The sequence below is a fragment of the Pleurodeles waltl genome, chromosome 2_2 (genome assembly GCF_031143425.1).
Source record: "Pleurodeles waltl isolate 20211129_DDA chromosome 2_2, aPleWal1.hap1.20221129, whole genome shotgun sequence".
NCBI classification, from domain to species: Eukaryota; Metazoa; Chordata; class Amphibia; order Caudata; family Salamandridae; genus Pleurodeles; species Pleurodeles waltl.
In genome coordinates, this window is record NC_090439.1 from 221,555,936 (window position 1) to 221,576,985 (window position 21,050).

General features: G+C 44.5%; 1 protein-coding gene across 1 annotated transcript in view; it reads right to left on the reverse strand.

The window, feature by feature from the left end:
* Positions 1–282: 282 nt before the first annotated feature.
* Positions 283–21,050, reverse strand: part of ANKRD33B (ankyrin repeat domain 33B) — a 429,320-nt gene continuing 408,552 nt past the window's right edge. The window contains exon 4 of the mRNA XM_069219136.1: positions 283–4,031. Coding sequence (XP_069075237.1) covers positions 3,166–4,031 — 866 coding nt within the window. The 3' untranslated portion in view covers positions 283–3,165. The remainder of the gene's footprint in view (positions 4,032–21,050) is intronic.

Here is a 21,050-nt window from a genome sequence, read left to right on the forward strand (position 1 = left end):
ACACTTCGAAGATTCTAGACATAAATTGTTTAAAACCTCAAGGTTTTGATTTGATCTCATCTGATAAGATTCATGTGTATTAATGTGATTGCTAACATCGCCATCAGAGGGAAGATTAGAGTAGCACAATTTAGACTCCATCTTTTACATTTCATAAGTATATATTCGTATTTGACATTATATTCGCTGGTGCCTGAATCCTATTAAGGTGTGTGAAACATTTACATGTGTTAATTAAATGTAATCACTGTAGAAGTTAGAGATTTATTTACAATACACTAATGTTTGGGTAAACATGGAATCATGACGTTTCTTTATTCATGTTTAAACTTAAGTTTCAAATTACATTTGCATATGTAAACATGTATTCTTTTATTCACATTTGCACTTATTTTGAAAGTTACACCATGTGCATGCATAACCATGAATTCACAGTACATATTAAATGCTTGGTCACATGAGCTTGATTGTAGGCCTCAATTGAAATGCATTTTGCTTTGCCATCATGTTTCCTTTTTCTTTGCAGGAGTGTCCTCGTGATTTTTGTTAGCTGGGTAAAGGGGTATTGTATCTATTCGACTCATGACAGTGAGGCTTGAGAAGCGAAAACTTGGCTAGGAGCGTGGGGACATATCGAGCAGAAGTAGCTTTCTCTTCATCATGTGCTGGGAACATGAGGTGTTCAAGGTTGCAGTAAATGTCTCAGTTCGATGCAATGGAAAACTTAAGTGATGTTGCAAATGCACATCACGTGTAAATAAATTATTTGTCCCTGGTGGTGTGGGAAAAGATACACATGTTGCTGAAGTTTCTGTGTTTTAACTGGTGTTCACAGAGTTAGCAGTGAGGAGATTCTTTTTACACTTTGATGGGTACAGAAGTCTCTGCTGTCCTTTATTGTTGCAAGTGTGAAGCTTTATGCTGGACACTTATTCCCTTTTTCTAGACTTCTACAGAGGCCTAGGCTATGATAACACCTTCTATGCTCCCTAATTAGAAACCCTGATTTAGACAATTCCATGACAGACTTATGTTTACAAGAGAGAAGGGACTTTTCTTTATCAAACAAATATTTGCCTTAATTTATTTGTTTATTGTTGTAGCTGTAACTATTCTGTAACTCACTTTATTGCTACTAAATCAACTGAGATGTTTCAGCTTACCAGCTGTATTGCTGTATCTTCTGAACATGTTCTTAGCACACATGTATACTGGATTGATCAGAAACCTAAAATAAACGCTTGTTAACTATAATTGGCGATTCCTGGTCTTTATTGTGAAGTCAATTGACTACACACTACTGAAATGTATTATTGTTTCATATCAACCAAGAAAGGTTCATATGACTTATGGGAAAAATATTTTAAGACTTTACCAGGAGACTGCGGACCACTCAGCTATATAATCTCATCTTCAATTACTTCAGGGATATAAATGACCTTTCAAATCTGAAGTTGCTCATTAAAGTAGATTTTCTTACTCCTTCTATCTCTTTCTCTCTCATTATTTCTTCGCCTCTGTCTTTCCTTAACTTTCTTTACAGTAGACGATAATAGTTAAAACTTGTATTTGAGAGCATACTTTGGGAATCTGTTGAGAATAGCCTGGGCAAAATAAACCAAAAAAATGAGCAATGTATGTGTGAAGTTTAGTGCTTGGTGCCAGTATGAATATTTCAGATGTGGTCCAAATTTGAATTTAGCTGCAATCTTTCTCCACACAAAGGGTCTGAATTAGATTTTGGGGGAGACTGTACTCTATCATGAAAGTAATGGAGTACCCCCTCTGCCAAACTTTCAGTCCATCCATCTGATTTAGAAGTGGGCGGACCACCAGGTTTATGCAGATAGAGTAAAATATACTGTCTGCATAAACCTTCCTCCAGTGGCCTGAGGATATAGGGGCCGGCACAGAGAAGCCACCCAGCCATTTGCCCTATTTAGAGTGGATGGTCATATGGCTTTTGTTTTCCTTTTACTGTCAATCACCACCAGGTATATCCTGGTGGTGAGGGGAAGTGAAAACAGAAAAATTACCCACACACCATAGGAGAAAACTCCCATGGTGTGAGGGTCATTCATGTTTGCTTTTGAAAAAAAAAAACACCCGCTTTGGCAGTTTGTTTTGAATAATCAAACATTTTGGAAAACCTTGACAGCCGGCTGTCATGTTTGATGGAGGCATCTATCAAACGTTTCCTTATGGACAGAAACAGCCAAGATTTCAGTTCCTGCCAATGTCTAGAGATGTCTGCGTGGCTGGTGAATATCTCTAAATTTGGCTGGCAAAGTAAAGGCAAAGTGGCAAACATAAATTTGTCCTTCACCCTGTATTCCTTTGCTCCGTCCGTCATACATTAAATCAAGCCCTTTGTTTGTAGTAGACATTGAAAACCACGAAAAAGGGATTGTGAAACATTTCAAACCTGTTCATAAGGTATTTTTGGGTGCATTCTCCTTCAAGTGTATATATAATTGTGCATTTTGCATTAGACCTGTCCAGTGTGGTAAAACATATAGGCCCATATTTATACCTTTTTAGCGCTGCATTTGCGCCGCTTTTTGACACAATAACGGTGTAAACTTTTGCGTCAACGAATGATGCAAATGCAGCACTAAAAAAGTATAAATATGGGCCATACTTTGCAAAACTGTGATAGACTAAGCTTGAGGTTCTGCTAAGGCATTCATATCTGCACCTCTTTTTTGGACAAAAGGATTTGGCGTTAGGAAATTTACAAATGTCAAAGTGAGGTCAAAAGTGATGACATTAATGAAAGAATGTTATTAAAAGTCATGATTTATGGAGAACAATCAATCCTTGCAATTTCAATTTAGTAGGCTATTTCTACTGTTTCCCATGTCCTGAAACGAATCATAGTGCTATACTCAAAGGATATTTAGTGAGCAACCAATTTTATCCCATCAAGACTTGTGTACATCTTTCTGTCTCTGCTGAACACTTGTCGGTAGAGAACTTAGGACAGCCATTTTCTCTCTGACGATTTACAGTTAAGTCCTTGGTTCATTGCTGATTACTTTGTGGATGTCACTTAACTGTGTGCACACGATCCAGAGCAGTACTGCTGCAAAAGTAGTGCTGTCTGACTTTTCATCTACAAACGTTGCAACTGGTACTTCGTGAGCTTTGGTTCAGCACAAGAATTCAGGTGAATGTTCTTTTTTGGTAGCTAGATCTCTGTTTCTGTTTCTGTTTTTCAGCTTCCTCTGCTTTTTTCTTCTCTTCTTCTTCTGCTTTCTTTCTCTCTTCCTTTAGCTCTTTATACCTCCATTTTGGAAGCTGCAGGTAAATGTCGGGGTTGACACTGCTCCTTCTCCTCATTTTCTCTGGATGGTAAGTCGGCTGAGGGGCCCTGGTGACACGGACTTTAGGGATCACTATTCCTGGTCTCACGCTGCTCCTTGACAGCAGATGTAATGGTAGCAGACTTGCCCTCCTGGAAGAAACCACTTTATTCCTCTGAGATACCTGGAGGCCACTCGTCTGAAGACTTGATCTTCTTTCCTTCTTCTTGGATGCAACTGTGCTATGAGAGTCCTGAGATGATTTTTCTTTTCTATTTTCACTGGATTTCTCTTGTGCTCTCTTTTCCTGGTCATTTTGTTCCCTGAGGATTTCTTGTACAGAATATCTACGTTTTCCCACACAGGGAGGTGTCTCTGGACACACTGTTTTGCATGCCATGGAAATAAATGGACTGCTTAAAGCGGTGGTCACTCTGACCATGTGATCCATTACACCACCCTCTTTTGGATCATTGAAATAGTTAAAAGTGAATGTTGACCTGATGCACTCTGCGATCTTCTGGAGGCATGTTTTGGTTTCATTTGCAAGTGCTAATAACTCTTTCATCTTATGCCATTCGGGTTTATAGTGTTCACAGAACTGTTCAGCACATGGTCTGCTCATCAGTTTGTGCACCAGGTAAGATGTTTCGTACCTCCCTGTAAAGCGAGCCCACTCCAGGGCAGTCATTCCTCTACTTGTGTCCATTGCATGCATGTCAGCCCCTTAAAGAAAGAAAAAACGAAACAAAACACAAAATTAATGCGATTCAATGTAAGTTGCTTATCCTCGACCCTGCAGAACGGAATAAAATTAGCAGTAAGAAAAGACATTAGCCCAGATTTATGACAAAGTGGAGTAGCATGGTACTGTGCCAAAAATAGCAGTGCGCAATGCACCACTTTTGAATCACAGGGATGCACCATATTTACAGGAATAAGGCGCATCCAATGTGTTTCGCCCTGCACGAGTGCTGAATTAAGCTGTCTGCGCCAATGCACCATAGTGCAAGGGTGTCTGCGCTGAAGGGATAGATTGTTTATGTGCAGGAAGGTGTTGCTTACTGCACATAAACAATCTACAATTGAGATTTGGCAATTCTATGTGTGCTGCAAAATGCAGAACACATGGAAGTACCAAAGCGTCATTTTAGAATGATTGTTTATGTGCAGGAAAGGACACCTTTCTGCACATAAAGAATCATTCAAGGACTTTTGCTCCTTCTATGTGTGCTTCAGAATGCAGCACACATGGAAAAAGCAAAACACAAGGAGGAATAAAAAGTATTCCTCCTTGTTGTGGGCGGGGTTAGTTTTTGACGCTGCCTCAGATTTAAGCCTTCTTGTAAATCTGGTGCAGGGTCAAAAGCAATGGGTGTTGCAGTGGAACACCCACAGCAACACTCATTTTGTGCCCCTCGGATGCAGAAAACTGAGTAGGGGGGCATATTTACAGGAGTTAAGACACAAAAAGTGGCTTCATGCCTCCTTGTAAATATGGTGCAGTGAAAAGTGCCACCAGAACTTCACTTTCAAGGACACTCTGGTGGCATACAGGCTTGTAAATCTGCCCCATTCTTTTCAGAAATATGGGAGTAGATGGCTTCTTAGCTCTGTCCACCTTTTTGGTGAATACAATGGCTGAAAGTGGCAGCTACCTAAAGTCTGATCAAGGGCAAATTATATTAGCATTGTTTATCTTCAAGTAGTTCTACGAGGTGCAAAAGTTAAAATTGTTGATCAAATCTCATTAAACAGCCTTGTTAAAGCTCATTAGTTGTTCTAGGGAAAAGTTAACAATGTAACAAAAGGTAATTATTAAACAAGAAAATGGTACAATAATTGCAAGTGAAAACTATATATTTGTCACAAAGGCTCTCAAGTAGAAAGAAAAGCAGAAAGCTCCTAAACTGCACTAGGAAAGAGATGATTAATATCCCCAGTGCTTCATGTGCCAAGACCAAAGGCACTAGTCAAAGCTGCCCGACTTACCATCCTAGCTACCATTCTTCTAGAATCCTTTCTCCTCATAACCAACTACAAGGCGGTATTCGTCACCTATTTCAGAATATGCTATTTCCCCAGCCACCACACCCTAGCCATCCCAGCTTTCCATTCTAACTTTCCAACACAAAAACAATTCTCCCATACCCTACAATGACAGCGACAAAAGGTCATATATACCACCCTTTTTCCTTCCATCCACTCCACTCAAACCCTACCTTCATTCACCAGGTACCACCAACCCCTTCACATGTATTTGTCTACCTTGAGTACAAGTCTGATTACGGGCATCAAGAGCTATACCATGCCATGTGAACTGAGTGTGGATTCATGCTTGACTCTATGGTGCCCGATTGTCAGTCACTGATGGTAGAAGGCAGAGAACAAAGCTACTAGTAGTAGTATTATTTACTGCAAAAATAGTTACATAATTACAATATACTAATCATTAAAATAAAATATATAACAGTTTCGAATAAACATCAATCTACTTTTCCTGTAATAGAACAGTTACAAAAAGGTTAATTTCACATTCAGTTCATTTACACAAGGTTGCCACTAACTGGTCTTTTCTTGCTGCTACCATCTTCGCAGTACTCAGACTTGAAAAAAGTGTTTCTGCTCTATGAACTAATATTTATTTGCATTTAGGAAGCTGGCACTAGAGAGAAGATAGAGTTTTTCATGCCAAAAATGTGGGCAGAATTAGAATTTTATGGCAGGACCAGAGGCTTAGGCTTATGCTTCTCTTTCTTCACTGTTTATTTAGAGCAGCCAATCAAATCAAACATGTTAATATGTGATCAACCATAGAGCCTATTAAAGCTCATTACAACCCCTTGTCTTCCTCTTTCTTTGCCGCTACAGCAGCCATAATTTAAATGCCCATTATTGTCATTTTTATCAAGCAACTTATTTGTGAATGTATGTGTCTATTGTTGGCAACTTGTGTTTGTTTGTTTTTCTTGCTCACACGCACCAGACAGTGGAGCTGGACCTAGGAGCCTCCGGTGCTCTGTGTGTACTTAGAGGACCAAGTCCTCTTTCTATTGTTGCCTAGCGTGTGCGCGTGGGGCCGAATCTGACGTTTTGTCCTTTCTGATCGACTCAGAGTGCAGCGAGCGACTTGGGAAGCCTGGTGGTCCCTGAACGCTCGACGGGGCTGGAAAACTCGTGCTAAGAGCCTAGCCCCCGGGAAATAACAAATACTTTGTAAATATCTGATGCCTGAATAAGGCGGTGGCTCCCTCCACAACAGATGTATAGCTGGCTTAAGCAGTGTTCCCTGCCTCATAACTATTAACTCACCTGCTCCTGGGTTATTCCCCCACCCCTGAACTTCTTCCACCCATGACAGCTTTGCAGCCATGGTGTACTACGCCAATGATAGGATGACAAGTATCATGGTGAAAATGAAGGGCCATATGAACCTCATATCAATGAAAGACCCGTGGAAGCACTGAGATACCACATGCAGGATTCAGTGAATTTGGCCCTAACTAAGTCTTTTAAACCTTTCACTCAATCCCTGGTTAATTTTGGAAGAGAGGAGCTATTGGGTGACTCAACCCAAGCAAGCTTAATCCTGCAGATGGGACCCCATGATTCGATCCTTCCCCGAGGCAACATTCGGGTGGATCCTCATCATCAGAAATATTGGCGCAGATGGCAGCCTTAGGTCTGCATGATCATAAATATAGGGATCAGGTTCCCCAGGGAACTTCAGATTCCTTCCCTCTCTAGACTCATTCACAGAAGGTCTCTTACGGTACTTCCTCCTCCTCAGATTTGGAGACAGTCAGAACGGGGGTCTCAGAAGGATTCCCTTCCCCCCTCTAAAAAGAAGTGCAAATCGCATTATCTCTCTTCTGACATTCCAGGGTTAAGTGGTCTCAACCTCTTGTTCAACCCAGAGAACTTTATTCATCCATGCTCCACGGAGTGGGTCCCTTGCATGAAGGTGGCGCATTATGTGCAGGATAGACTACGCAAGGGTTTTGAAAAGGTTAGGAGCACCCTAAGGTCCGAATGCCTTTGCCCTTCCCTCCTCTGGAAAGTGGCAGACACTCCGGAGTTAGACAGCAGCATGACTACCTTCCTGAAAACATTTGCAAAGGATCCAAAGAAGGGGCTGGACCATGCCTGGCACGGTTGCCAAGATAAACCTTTGGACCTTTCCGGCCCACTAACGAAAATCCTGGATTTGGGAGTTCTGGCTAAGGAATCCAATTCCGCCCTGGATATGGAGGTCATTTTGGAATGGGCGCAAAGGGCGATATGCCTTCTGGGAAAATGAACTGCGCTATGTCAATAGAACAAAGATGTTCCTTCCACATGAGGCTAGATGCTAAGTTGGCTGAGTTGGCCTCCATGGAGACAGGTACATTAGCCAATGGATTGTTATTTGGCGACAAGATTGTCAAGGATTTGAGCAAATAAGTCACACCCTTTGTGGCTCTTCACAAAGTGCAGGTCTTGATCAAGAAAGTATTCAACAATGCCTTTTTCAACATGGCTGGGCGCTTCCGAGGTCGGGCATCTGGTCATGGATATTCCCAGGCTTTAAGGTTTGCCCAGCATAGAGGCAGAGTGAGCACTTACAATTTCTACCCGCCTCGCTACAGAGGATGCTGCAGAAGCGCCTCCGAAGGAGGTTATCGAGGAAGAAACAACTCTTCAACCATTATAGGAGAGAATCATACCCTCTACAGAGGTTATTCTGGGGGAAAGAATAAGTTTCTTTCCTGGACAATTGGGTACGCATCACTCAGGACCCGTGGGTATTACAAACTGTGGATGGGTTTCCATCTAGAGTTGTATTCCCCCCCATGCTCAGACATCCCCTCCATCCCCTCTCCATTTTTCCCTCTCGGAACATAGTTTCATAGAGGAGGAGACCCAGTCGTTTCTTCACAAAGGAGCCATCTTAGAAACTCTGCCTCACCCTCAAGGCTTTCTAAGCACAATACTCTTGGTACAAAAAGAAAGGCTGAGGGGTCTCACTCAGTACTCAATCTTAAGCAGTTAAATTCTTGGATGGTGTATCGCCATTTCAAGATGGATACCTCTTACAAGAAGGTGGTTGGTTGGTGCGTCTCGACCTATAAGACGCCTACCTCTCAGTTCCCATTTACTCTCCCAATGGGAGGTTCATACATTTTCAATGGGGGTCTCATTGCTTCAAGTACTCCTATCTTCCCTTCAACCTATCCTCTGCCCCTCTGTGCTTCACCAAGCTGCTACAGCCGGTGGTGCAACATCTCAGAGAATAGGGAATAAGGTTAATTATCTACCTAGATGACATTCTAATCATGGCCCAAGACAGGGTAACAGTGATTTGCCATCTCACTTGGACAATTCAGTTGCTACAGGATCTTAGGTTTATCATTATTGAGTAGAAATCCAGCACGTTGCCTTCCCAGAGTGTAGAATTTTTAGGCTTCCAGGTAGATTCCATCAAGGTGGAACTCCTTTCACTGTTGTCCAAACAATGCTCTATCAAGAAAGATTTGAGGAGTGCCCTTGCTTCTCCAACTATATGGTTAAGGAGCTTAGGGGGTCATTCTGACCCTGGCGGTCGACCGCGGAAGCACCGCCAACAGGCTGGCGGTGCTTCCTGGGCCATTCTGACCGCGGCGGTAAAGCCGCGGTCAGAAAAGGGGAACCGGCGGTTTCCCGCCGGTTTACCTCTGGCCCAGGGAATCCTCCATGGCGGCGCTGCTTGCAGCGCCGCCATGGGGATTCCGACCCCCTTCCCGCAATCCTGGTCCTGGCGGTTTTTACCGCCAGGAACAGGATGGCAGGAACGGGTGTCGTGGGTCCCCTGGGGGCCCCTGCACTGCCCATGCCACTGGCATGGGCAGTGCAGGGGCCCCCTAACAGAGCCCCACAAAGATTTTCAGTGTCTGCTTTGCAGATACTGAAAATCGCGACGGGTGCCACTGCACCCGTCGCACCCCAGCAACTCCGCCGGCTCCATTCGGAGCCGGCTTCATCGTTGCTGGGTCTTTCCCGCTGGGCCGGCGGGCGGCCTTTTGGCGGTCGCCCGCCGGCCCAGCGGGAAAGCCAGAATGACCGCCGCGGTCTTTTGACCGCAGTGCGGTCATTCGGCGGTTCCCGCTAGGCGGGCGGCTACCGCCGCCCGCCGCGGTTGGAATGACCGCCTTAGTCTGCCTTGAAGGGATTTTGGTGCCAGTTCAAGTGATTTTCCCAGGCCCGCTACATTATCAAGCCCTTCAGCGCTTGAAGATCCGTCATCTTCAAAAGGTCCTGAGGTATTCATCGCAGATAGCCTTCTCAGAGGAGGCCAGGACAGAGATTTCCAGGCGGCTGACTCACAAGGAGGGCAATTTCTGTTTCCATCCCAGAAGTGACCATAAAGCCGGACACCAGCCGGTGGGGCGAAGGAGCACACTGTGCTCCAGTAGAGAGGATGTTGGTCTCAGGAGGAACTTCAATATCTCATCAATTGTCTGGAACTCCTAGCTGGGGCTTTTGCGATCAAAATCCTATCCCCAAGAAGGCTCAGTGTTGCAAAATCCATTGGGGGGCACGAAGTCTTGATTGATGGTGGAGATAGCGAAAGATTTCTGGCACTGTTGCCTCAATCATGAGATTTCTGTGATAGTGGCGTACATCCCAGGTAAGACCAATGTGATAGAAGAATGAAATTAATGTTTCCTACGCGATTCTAGTGACTGGAAATTGCTCCCTCAGGTGTTTCAGCCACTGAATCTTCATTGGGGGCCTTGCAAGACAGACCTATTTCCCTCGCGTCTGAATGCCCAGATTTTGATATTTTTCAGCTGGATACCTGACGTTCTGGCAGCGGGGTCGGCTTAATTTCTTCATTAGTGGTCGCAGGACCTTCTGTATGGTTTCCCCCTTTCTCTATTGTACAGAGAGTTCTTGCCCAAATTCAATGGCAGGATGTAGAATTGGTCTTAGTGAACCCATATTGGAAAGCTCAGACCTGGTTTCTGTCAGCGATGGCACTGTCTCACGATCTTCCAGTGCAGATTCCGTTCTTCCAGGACCTTCTAACAGATCAATTGGGTCTTCCACATCTCATGATATCCCAGTGTCTCTTGCCCCTCATGGGGTGGAGACTTTCAAGAGACACTGGCAAGTGCAGGGAATTTCTTATTTGGCTATGTTTTTCCTATCACAATCGTGGGCCCCTCTACTCATAAAAGATATGAGCAGACCTGGTAGCGATGGATAAATTGGTGCTGTGAATGGAGTATGGATCCCGTCGGGGCAGAAATTCATGTCATACCAAATTTCTTTTCGGATCTAGCCACCCAAGGTTTGGCTTATAGAACTGTTAATAATTTTTGCTCTGCCATTTCTGATGGGCATCCTCATATATAGGGCAGGCCAGCTGGTGAACATTCTTTAAATTCTAAGCTTCTTTGGGGCATCCGAATGGTGAAGCCACTTCATCCCAAGTACGCAGTGTTATGGGATGTGAATGTGGTGTTGAAATTCCTTAAGTCCTGGCCTTGTTATGAGGATTTATCTCATAAACAACTTTCTACAAAATTGAGGATGCTTCTATGCCTATTTTCCTGCAGGCGCATCTTGGATGGGAGAGCCCTAGAGATTACAGGTATTTACTCTGTCAGGGGTGTCTTTCTCCATTTCGAGACGTACTAAGACTGCATACCATTGTATTTGTTACCATGCATTCCCTCATGGTAAAAAACTGTATGTAGGTCAATGCATTAAATCTGTCGAAGACTGTACACAAGAGTTTAGACAGGATTTGACAGGACAATTGCTTATTTCCTTTCTGCCCGGTCTCTTCGGCAATTTTAGCCTGCTAGGTTAAATGGCTGTTAAGTGAAGCTGGTATTGATGTGGCCATTTTTGGTGTGCATTCAGTCCATGAAGCCATAGCCTCTAAGACTTTTTCCACTGGTTCAGGTTTGGAAAATATTATATTATTGGGCCCTTCAGAGACTTTCCTTCATGTCATATTGAGCTCCTGTTGGGGCTATTTATGATTCTTTGCGGATTGAGACCTGTTGTTGCAGGGCTTGGACTTTTCCTGTTATGGGACTGTGTAATCATTTTGAGCAAAGAAAGAGGAAGATGCAGGGTTATAAAGAATTTTACTAGGGCAGGAGCTCTATGGTTGATCATATGTTTTCATATGTTTATGGGTAATGTAGAGTTTATCAAACTTTGATTTGATTGGCTGCTGTGAATCAACAGCGAAGAAAGAGAAGTATAATCATCGCCTCTGTGTCCTTAATAGAATCTAACATTCTTGATGCAATAGTTAGAAAATGTTGTATTCCCTGCATAACTCTCACACAGTGTAAACGCTTAAACCTCAAAACGTCTCCTTTCAGTCTTGGAGCATTCTGCAATTTAACAAAAGAGAATATATCCTACTTGAATAGTCCAGAGTGAAAGAAGCATAATGTTGCAGGGACCCTAGAGGCAATTAGCTGAAGGCAAGTGAGCCTATTTGCTAACTTACCTGCCACGAGTGAGGCATTTCTTTTGCACCACCAATTGCAAAATACCATAGCTGTGAGGAAAAGGCAACTCTTTGAATCGTTATCACTAGCTCTCTCCAAAATAATCAGACATATTGCATGAGTGTGAATCTAAACAGTGACTGAACAACAAGGTCCAAGCTAGTAGTTCACAGCGTGAGCCAACCTCAGAAGGTAGGGGTAATAGGAATTTGGCTCTCTACTTGGTGCACTTAAAAGAAGTATACCGTGCAAAGAGTCTAGTGGATACCCAACTTGTTTGCAGAGGCAAAAGTAGATAGGACAAATGCTCTATTTTGTGGTAGTGTGGGCGTGCAGTTAGGCTTATCAGATGTTTGTGTTAACCTTTTGTTGTACTCACAGAGGCAATAAATGAGACACACACTTAAAGAAGAAATCTGAGACCAATTTAGAAAAATAACACTTCTTTTTATATATACTCTAAACCCAAGAACTTTGTTGTGAGGTAATATATTTTTAAGAATACATTCTTTTCACTTCAAAAAATTTACACAGTGCAATTTCAGAGTTCTTCAATGTTAACCTATGGAAGGAATACACATTCAGCAAACAAGCACTTTACTACGTCTCACATGACCAATCTTGTAGACATAAGGTGAGTACTGGGCAAGGGTCAGGGCCACACCACATATCACTCTTGGCAGCACTGCAGTGGCCGGGTGCAGGGGGGCAGTACAGCGTCAAGTGCGCAATGTATTTCAATGGGAATTGGTCCCCATGGACTTAGGCTGCAGTGCCTGGCTAGGGGGGGCAGTCGGGGACAACCAACAGGTAAGTTGCAAATGTGGGGTGCTCTGGACGTAGGTGCACCTTTGGTCCTCTTCACCAGGGCCCAAGTGTGACAGGTGCAGGGGTGTCCTTTGGCACCAGGTTTCTTGTCCTGGACCACCTCACGGTTGGGGGGCGTTCTGTGGTCTGATGCTACAGGTGTCATTGTGGAGTCCAGGAGGGGTGAACCCACAGTGGATTCGAGCTCAGGATACCAGGGGTCCACTTCAACTTGGGTCGCTGGCAACGGGTGCAGAGGCTGCAGGAGAGGGTGCCCACGTGCACAGGCTGCAGGTGACTTCAGGGAGTCCAGGTGTGGTGAAACCACTATTGACTCAGCCTTGCTGGCACTGGAGGTCTACAGCCACTAGTGTCAGTGACAATAGGTGTAATGATGTCTTCAGGTGTCGGATCTTTGTGGTTCCGGAGGCTTTAGAGTCCTGTCGTTAGAGGCTGAGGTGGATGAACTGGTCAGGAACAGTGAGTTAACACAGTAGTAGCTGGTAGGTTTTCAGGGGGCACCTCTAATGTTCCCGCTGGGTGCATGTGTTGGTAAATCCAGTGTGGATTCAATAATATGAGAGGTTTGATACCAAACATCCCTATCTTCAGTGAAGCCATCATGCAGCTGGGGAACTCGTAGTGACCAGTACCCAGCACAGCACATGTATTTAAAATGGCTACCCTGGTCACTTACTATGTCTGAGAATCGACAAAGTCATCCCATGCACATATCTGCTCATGCAGATATGCCCTCACGTGTAATATAATGCACTCTGTCTTAGGGCTCTAAGACCTGCTAGAGGGGTGACTTACATAAATTATATGCAGTGTTAGTGGACATGGCACACGGGCTGTGTGCCATATCATGTTCTCACTTTTATCTGCACCAAGGCACGTAGCCTGCAATGGCAGTTTGTCATATGCTTGGTAAGGCGTCCTTTATGGTGGCACAATTTGTGCTGAAGCCCTTAGGGACCCTCTTTAGTACTCCAGGCCCTAGGTACCAGGGGTACCATTTATTAGGGATGTATAAAGGGTGCTAAAGTTTTAGCCACTTGGGGAAACAACTGTTCAGTTTTGAAGAAAGAGATCTGGCACAGGGGACCTGGTTTGAAGGGACCCAGTGCACTTTCAGTCGAAATTATATCAAATACCAGATACAAAGTGGGGGCTAACCATGTCAAAAGAGAGTGCTTTACTACATGCCCCTCCCCCCCCAAAAAAATGAAAGAGGGTGAAACTAACCTTTCCCAAGAGAGTCTTTACTTTCTAAGTGGAAGTACCTGAAAAGGCCATCTGCATTGGTGTGGTCAGTCCCAGGTCAATGATCCACTGAAACGTTCATTCCCTGTAGGGATATGGACCACCTAAGAGGGGCCTTTGGTCAGTTTAAACAAGGAAGTGAAAGCCAAACAAGCATGGCGTCAGCTTCTTTAGGGACCAAACCACAACAAAAGCTTCCCTCTCAATGGCACTCCAACTCTGCTCTCTGGGGAGTAACATCCTGCTAATGAAAGCAACACGTTGGTCATGGCCGTCATCATTCATTTGGGACAGGACTGCTCCTACCATGTTCAGAGGCATCTGTCTGAAGTATGAAATGTTTGGTGTAATCTGGAGCTTTTAGAACAGGTGCTGAGCACATTGCTTCTTTCAAGTTGTCAAAGGCCTTTTGACATCTTACTGTCCAGTTTACTTTCTTGGGCATCTTTTTGGAGGTCAGTTCTGTGACAGGTGCCACAATGGTGCCAAATCCTTTCACAAACCTCCTGCAGTACCCAGTCAAGTCACGGAATGCCCTGGCATGGGTCTGGGTTGTTGGAGCTACCCAGTCCAGAATTGTCTGGATCTTAGGTTTTAGTGGTTGAACTTGGCCTCCACCCACATATATGCTTGTGTCAACAAGCATATACCCTGGCCCTGCCCTATGTGGCACTTTCCTTTGGAAAGCCCACTCTGGTAAAGATACAGATGAAGGCCCTAGCTACTGCGGGGCATTAGTAGTCTGTATTGGAATTTCTTCAGGATACCTGGTTGCAAGAGCCACTACACCCAGTATGAATCTGTTCCTTAAGGCAATTGGAGAGTCACGGGAACTGACAATGTCAATCCTGACCCTTTCATAGGGAACCCTAGCCACTGGAAGTAAAATTAAGGGGGGCTTTGGGTGGCCACTGGCTTGCCACTGGCCTGACTGGTGGCACAGGATTTACAAAGCTCCTTCACCTTCTGGGACACACCTAGCCAGTAGAAGTGGTTCACCAACCTACTCCATGTTTAGCCTGGCCAAGATGCCCAGATAGGGGGATATCATGGGCCAAAGTGAGGAGAGACTCTCTAAACTGCTGAGGAACTACCACTCTCATAGTGGCACCAGGTTTGGGGTCTCTGGACTCAGTGAAAATTAGTCCCTCCTCCCAGTAGGTCCTGTAGGAGCCACTGTTATCCTAATACTCATGATCAGCAGCTTGCTGTCTCAAGCCTTCAAGAGTGAGACAGGTCCTCTGCCCCTGGCACGGATTCTCCCTAAATGCCCCACCTGGGCCCAAGAGCTCTGCCATGTATGGTCCAAACTCCTGGGACTCAGTTCCCTCTGGAGCTGACAGGTATTCTCAATGATGGGAGGGGACCTGATCTGTCATTTGTTTGAAGATGGTTTCCCATACTTCTTGTCCTTTCTCTTGGTGGGTTGGACCATTATTCCAGACCCCAACTCTACGTTTTCACCCTGGGCTTTGCTTTATGCTCTAGTTTTGATGCACATCCATTCCGGTATTCCCAGCATAGCTGCATGGGTCTTTTTTTTCGACCTCAGCCCATGCTGAGGACTCCAGATCATTGCCTAGGAGACATTGTACAGGAATTGCAGAAGATATCACCACCTACTTCTGGCCAGTAACACCTCCCCATTGTAAGGATACCATTGCCAAGGAATGTAGCTTAGCCTGATTATCAGCATTGAGGACTGTATATGTTTCACCAGTCAAGTATTGATCTGAGGACACCAGTTGCTCAGTCACCATGGTGACACTGGAACCATTGTCTTTCAGGGCTTCAACCCTAATCCTATTAATATGTGAATGTTGTCTGTATCGGTCCAGATTACTGGGCCAGCTACATCCACCCAACTCTCAAAGATTAGAATTGCCTCAGTAGGCTCATGTAGTGTGGTTAGTTTTACGTATTCATTGCGCTTTAGCTTCAGGCTTTAGGCCTTTGTGCACTTTGCCCTGAATATATTTTATTCATTTGCTGACAGCTTAGAGCCTCTGTGTACTTTGCTCTACATGCTTTTTATTAGGCTTCGTACTGTTATTTTTCAAATAGCCAGTTCTACGGTGTTGTTTTTTATTCATATCACACTGTTTTGCCTACTTCAGCACTGGAGTTCTCCATAACATATTTACTCTGTGCTTCAGTCAAGGATACAGTCTGGTACATTGCCGATAGACGTGGTAAGAGTTTAGACTTGGCATTCCTGCGTAGGGACATTTTGTGATCACGATGACATGTTAGTTATAAAATCACTTCCTTGTCCCAATATGCGCAAGAGGGAGATTCTGACCAGGGAACCACAACTTGACGCTGACTGCCTCGTTGCAGATGCTGAACCAAGATCACAGGTCTTTGCTCAGGTATGAGAGCTGATGTCTCCACAGTGATTCTAATAGGCAAGCTAGAAGCTTAACATGCTGTGCTCTAGATAGAACAAGCAGAGGGAGAGTAGAAACTGTTTGACAATATGATAGCTTTGTTTTTATGTTTTACTCTCCTGGTAACTATTACAATCCTACTGTGTTGTATCGTTCTGGTTATTGCGGCTCACGCCTTACTATCTAAAATACAGTCGTTTTATTAAAACATTATATAAAACTTATACTGTCTTTGTCATCTGTATATGAGATCATATTGGAAATAAGAGAGTTGGTTTGGATCTGAGTAACCACGACTTCCCTGAGAAGTTCCAAAGATGTCATTCGCTCGGCTGCCAAATCATTCCTTCCACATGGGAGAAATGAGGCACTGCTAGTTAGCCGGAGCAAAAACCGGATTTAGGGTGACAGAGTTCTTTACACGTGGGTCAGACTCAGTCCCCCACACCGTTATAGATCCTGCTACCTAGAAATCCAGTAGTCTCATTTAGAATAATGAGAGCCCACGCGACACTCACTTACATGGTCAGGGCCCACCTGGAATCTCATCTGGAACTTACCACGGCATTTACTGCAGGTGCACTAAAGGCATTCCTTTTTGGGGACAGGTAGGCTCTCCAGTTCAGTGTCCAAGAGCCTTGCAGTCACTTCACCAAGCCCTTTTGGAATCCCAGTTTTTCCCTTTGTACCCACCCTTAGATTGTGAGGAGTCTCTGGCCCACCCTCCTGAGCAGGTTTTTGGGGGCCTTTAGAAGTCTCTTTGCTTTTATCTTTGTTCTGGTTACCCTCTTTCCCTTGGGAGGGCTTTTTGGCTTCCTTTTTGTGGCCCCCCCACCAGTGGAAGTTTTGGTTACCCTTGTCTTGACCCAGTGATCTGTCTTCTTCCCCAACTCTTGAGGAGAAAGTGGACCTAGGTCTATCAGGTACTGATGTAACTTCTCCAGGACACAATTACTGAAGAGATGCTCTTTTTTATCAATAAACTGTAAAGCCCCTCATAATCATGCACCACCTAGTGTCTTTACTGAAAAATCTACAAAATCTGCCAAGGACAGACTCCTGGTTTTTCGAGCCTCCCTGAACTTGATTCTGTAATCTTTAGGACTGAGCCCAAAGCCCTCAAAAAGGGTATCCTTCATGAGGTCATAGGTCCTAGCATTTGCTTCATTCACTGTCAGGAGTCTATCCCTGCACTCCCCTGAGAACATTTCCCAAAGGAAAGATACCCACTGTTGTTTGCTAAGCTCTCTGGAAACACAGGCCTTCTCAAAGGCTGTGGACCACTTGGTGATATCATCACCATCCTCACATTTGGGGACAATTCCAGTGGGGATTTTAGGGTCAGAATGCCCTACTTTGTCACTAGTTGTAAGGTTGCTGCCAACATTCATGCATGCTAAACCCAATTCTGCCCTTTTCCTTTCTATGACCAGCATCCTGTCCTCCAGGGCAATTCTTGGAATCAATCTTTCAAAAAGAATCTCTTCTTAAGAGAGTTCTTCACTTGACCTTGAGGGACCTGAGCCATCCTCACTAGAGGGGGTGCTCTAGGCACCTTGGGTCGAGGTGCAGATTCCTCTCTTTCAACTGGTGAAGGTTCCAGGTCTACCTCCTCACCCACTCTGCCCTCATCTTCAGGGTCAGGAGCTCTATCAGTAGGATGTGTCTGCTAATACTCTGCCAACAGCACCTGGAGCTTTACAGTGGTAGGGTTTGAGTCTGTTTTAATTTTGTGCCATTTTCAGAGGGCTCTTAACTGCTTATAAGAAAGCCAAAGGTGAGGGGTAAGGTCAATCTCCTTATCCACACACTCTGAGGTACTCATTATTTCACTAAAATTGGGACCTTTTTGGAGGTAAAAAAACGTTCTAACATATTTTACAGTCCTAAGTAAAGTAAGTTTTTAGGATTTTTCAACTGTTAAGCTACAGGGACCTAACTAGGCCCCTAACAGTTCCTTTTAAGAATTTGGAAAAATACGCAATTTAAAAAATGCAATTTATCTAAAGGCAGTTTTTGGATTTACTTGTGTAGTTACTTATATAACAAGTGGTATCAGCAAATGCAAAGTCTCAGACCCCACCGCTGTTCCACCAAATCTGGCTTCTACATGGTGCACTAAAAAGAAGTACACAGTGAAGAGAGTCCAGTGAATCTACAATCGGTTTGCAGAGGCAAAAGTCTCTCAGACACACTCTCACAGGGGGGATGGTCATCTCTGCCATTTGGAGAGATAGCTGGTAGGTTTTCAGGGGGAACCTCTAAGGTGCCCTCTGGTTGCATGTATTGGAAAATCCAACACTGGTGTCAGTGTAGGTTCACCAATACGAGATGTTTGATACCAGACATACCTATCTTCAGTGAAGCCATCATGTAGCTGGAGAACGCGTAGTGACCAGTGCCCATCACGTATTTAAAATGGCTTTCCTGATCACTTATTATGTCTGAGAATTGACACAGACATAGCAAGGGGATATCTGCTTGTGCAGATATTCTCTCACATGTAACATGATGCACCCTACCTTAGGGCTGTAAGGCCTGCACCCCTCCTCTAAAATTATGATGACTCCCACTGGGAATGAAACAGTCTAGACTTTGTGAATCATCCTGACCTCTCATCAGTCCCAAGGGTGAATGATATTACATAGAATGTGAAGTGATTCAACTTCTAAGAATCCTCTGTGGAATCTTGCCTCTATTGCTCATACCGCAGTGCATCGTTAGAGTAGTCAGGGCATTCGACCTGGGCTGCCCCGAACCTGATGCAATTTCGGAACGAGTTGAAGACACACTTTTCTGAAAAATGCTACAGCACAAAGCATTAATAGTACCTTTATGCAGCCAGAAATCTGCTACCTCTCATATTACCGTTTGAATGCATTGTTGCCTTAAAGCCTGCACATTTCTTTGCTTCCTTTGGCTAAGTTTGTGCTACACATATGACATACATAAATATATACATAAATAGTAATCTTCCACCTTGCCTATGCATTGTATTCCATTTAAGAGATCCAACCAAGAAGATTGCTGTGATTTAATGATTTAAGGGGCATTTTTACAAGAAAGAGGCAGATCAGCTATGATGAATCACTTTTCCTACACCCCCGCCCCCCAACATCACTGTATTATTGCTGTATTTACAATACGGCACACTACGCCGCACATTAGCACAATAGCATCAACATTTTTGATGCTCAATGTGGCACATTGGCATAATGGTGGTAGTCCAGCAATGCGTGGGGAGTCACACTAGAAGCAATGGGAATGTCACTTTAACGCCTGACTTGGGCACGCATTAAAAATGATAAGAAAAATGGCGCAATGAAATCTTGTAAATTTCACTGCACCATTTTTCAGGGCCTCCTAACAGGGAGAGCCCCTGTTTGCATACATTATGCCTGACAAAGGCATAATGTGGTGCAAGGGGTTACAAAGTGCCATAATGCTTGCATTGCACACTTGGTAAATCTGGTGCGGGAAAAAGGCCTCCTTGATGCCGCTTTAACGTAAAAAATGGCGTTACGGCGGCACAAGGAGGCACTTCAGGCTTGTAAATATGCACCTTAGTCCTTAAATGACTCGATTATATATTTTCTGCCTTTATAATGCTCAATTGACTTGCAATCAATGAGTAGATCAAAAAGGTTGATGGTCAATTATGAGTTCCGAGACACTTCAGGAACAAAAACCTAACAAAATTTCTTGACTGAAAAATACACGTTTAATAACAAGACATGTAGGCCCTCATTCTGAGTCTGGCGGGCGGCGGAGGCCGCCCGCCAGACTTCCCCCCTCCAAAGTACCGCTCCGCGGTCCAGAGACCGCAGAGGGTATTCCAAGTTTTCCCCTGGACTGGCGGGCGGCCGCCAAAAGGTCACCCGCCAGCCCAGGGGAAAACGACCTTCCCACCATGAAGCCGGCTCGTAATCGAGCCGGCGGTGTGGGAAGGTGCGACGGGTGCTACTGCACCCGTCGCGTATTTCACTGTCTGCTACGCAGACAGTGAAATACTAGCGGGCCCTCTTACGGGGGCCCCTGCAGTGCCCATGCCATTGGCATGGGCACTGCAGGGGCCCCCAGGGGCCCCACGACAATCCTTACCGCCATCCTGTTCCTGGCGGGCGAGCCGCCAGGAACAGGATGGCGGTAAGGATTGTCAGAATCCCCTCGGTTTTCCCTTTCTGACCGCGGCCAGAATGCCCAAGGGAGCACCGCCGGCCTGTCGGCGGTGCTCCCGCCCCCGTTGGCCCTGGCGGTTCTCTACCGCCAGGGTCATAATGAGGCCCATAGATTTTTGTGTGGTAAACACCGAAAGCAGCATCATACTCCCTATATTTAGGGTAAAACGTGTGATTGCGGGATCCTGATCCTTACTTATTGCATTTGTTAAATAATTCACCAAAGGTATTGTTATTTACCAAATGTGATAAATAATGAGACAATTAAGAAGAACTCGTAATTGAGGCCTATGCTCTGTGTCAAATTAGTGTCAAAGCTTAACAACTCAGGTGCTTTCCCCGGTGGCAAAGGCATACTTTACATGTCCCTAAAGAAAAGGAAATATGGAAAGGAGTATGCGGTTCAACAACAATCAATAAATGATGCTAATAATTATGATAAACAAAACTAGCACTGGCAAATGCAATAGGTAGCACTTTTAAAAGACAAATGCCAAAAATGCAAACCTATTGGCTTTGCTGGTGTTTGCATTCATTGGCACTCCAGCACCAATGCAAAAAAATAGAAACCACTAAAATAGGCAATGGTGAATGCTGTACATACGTTGC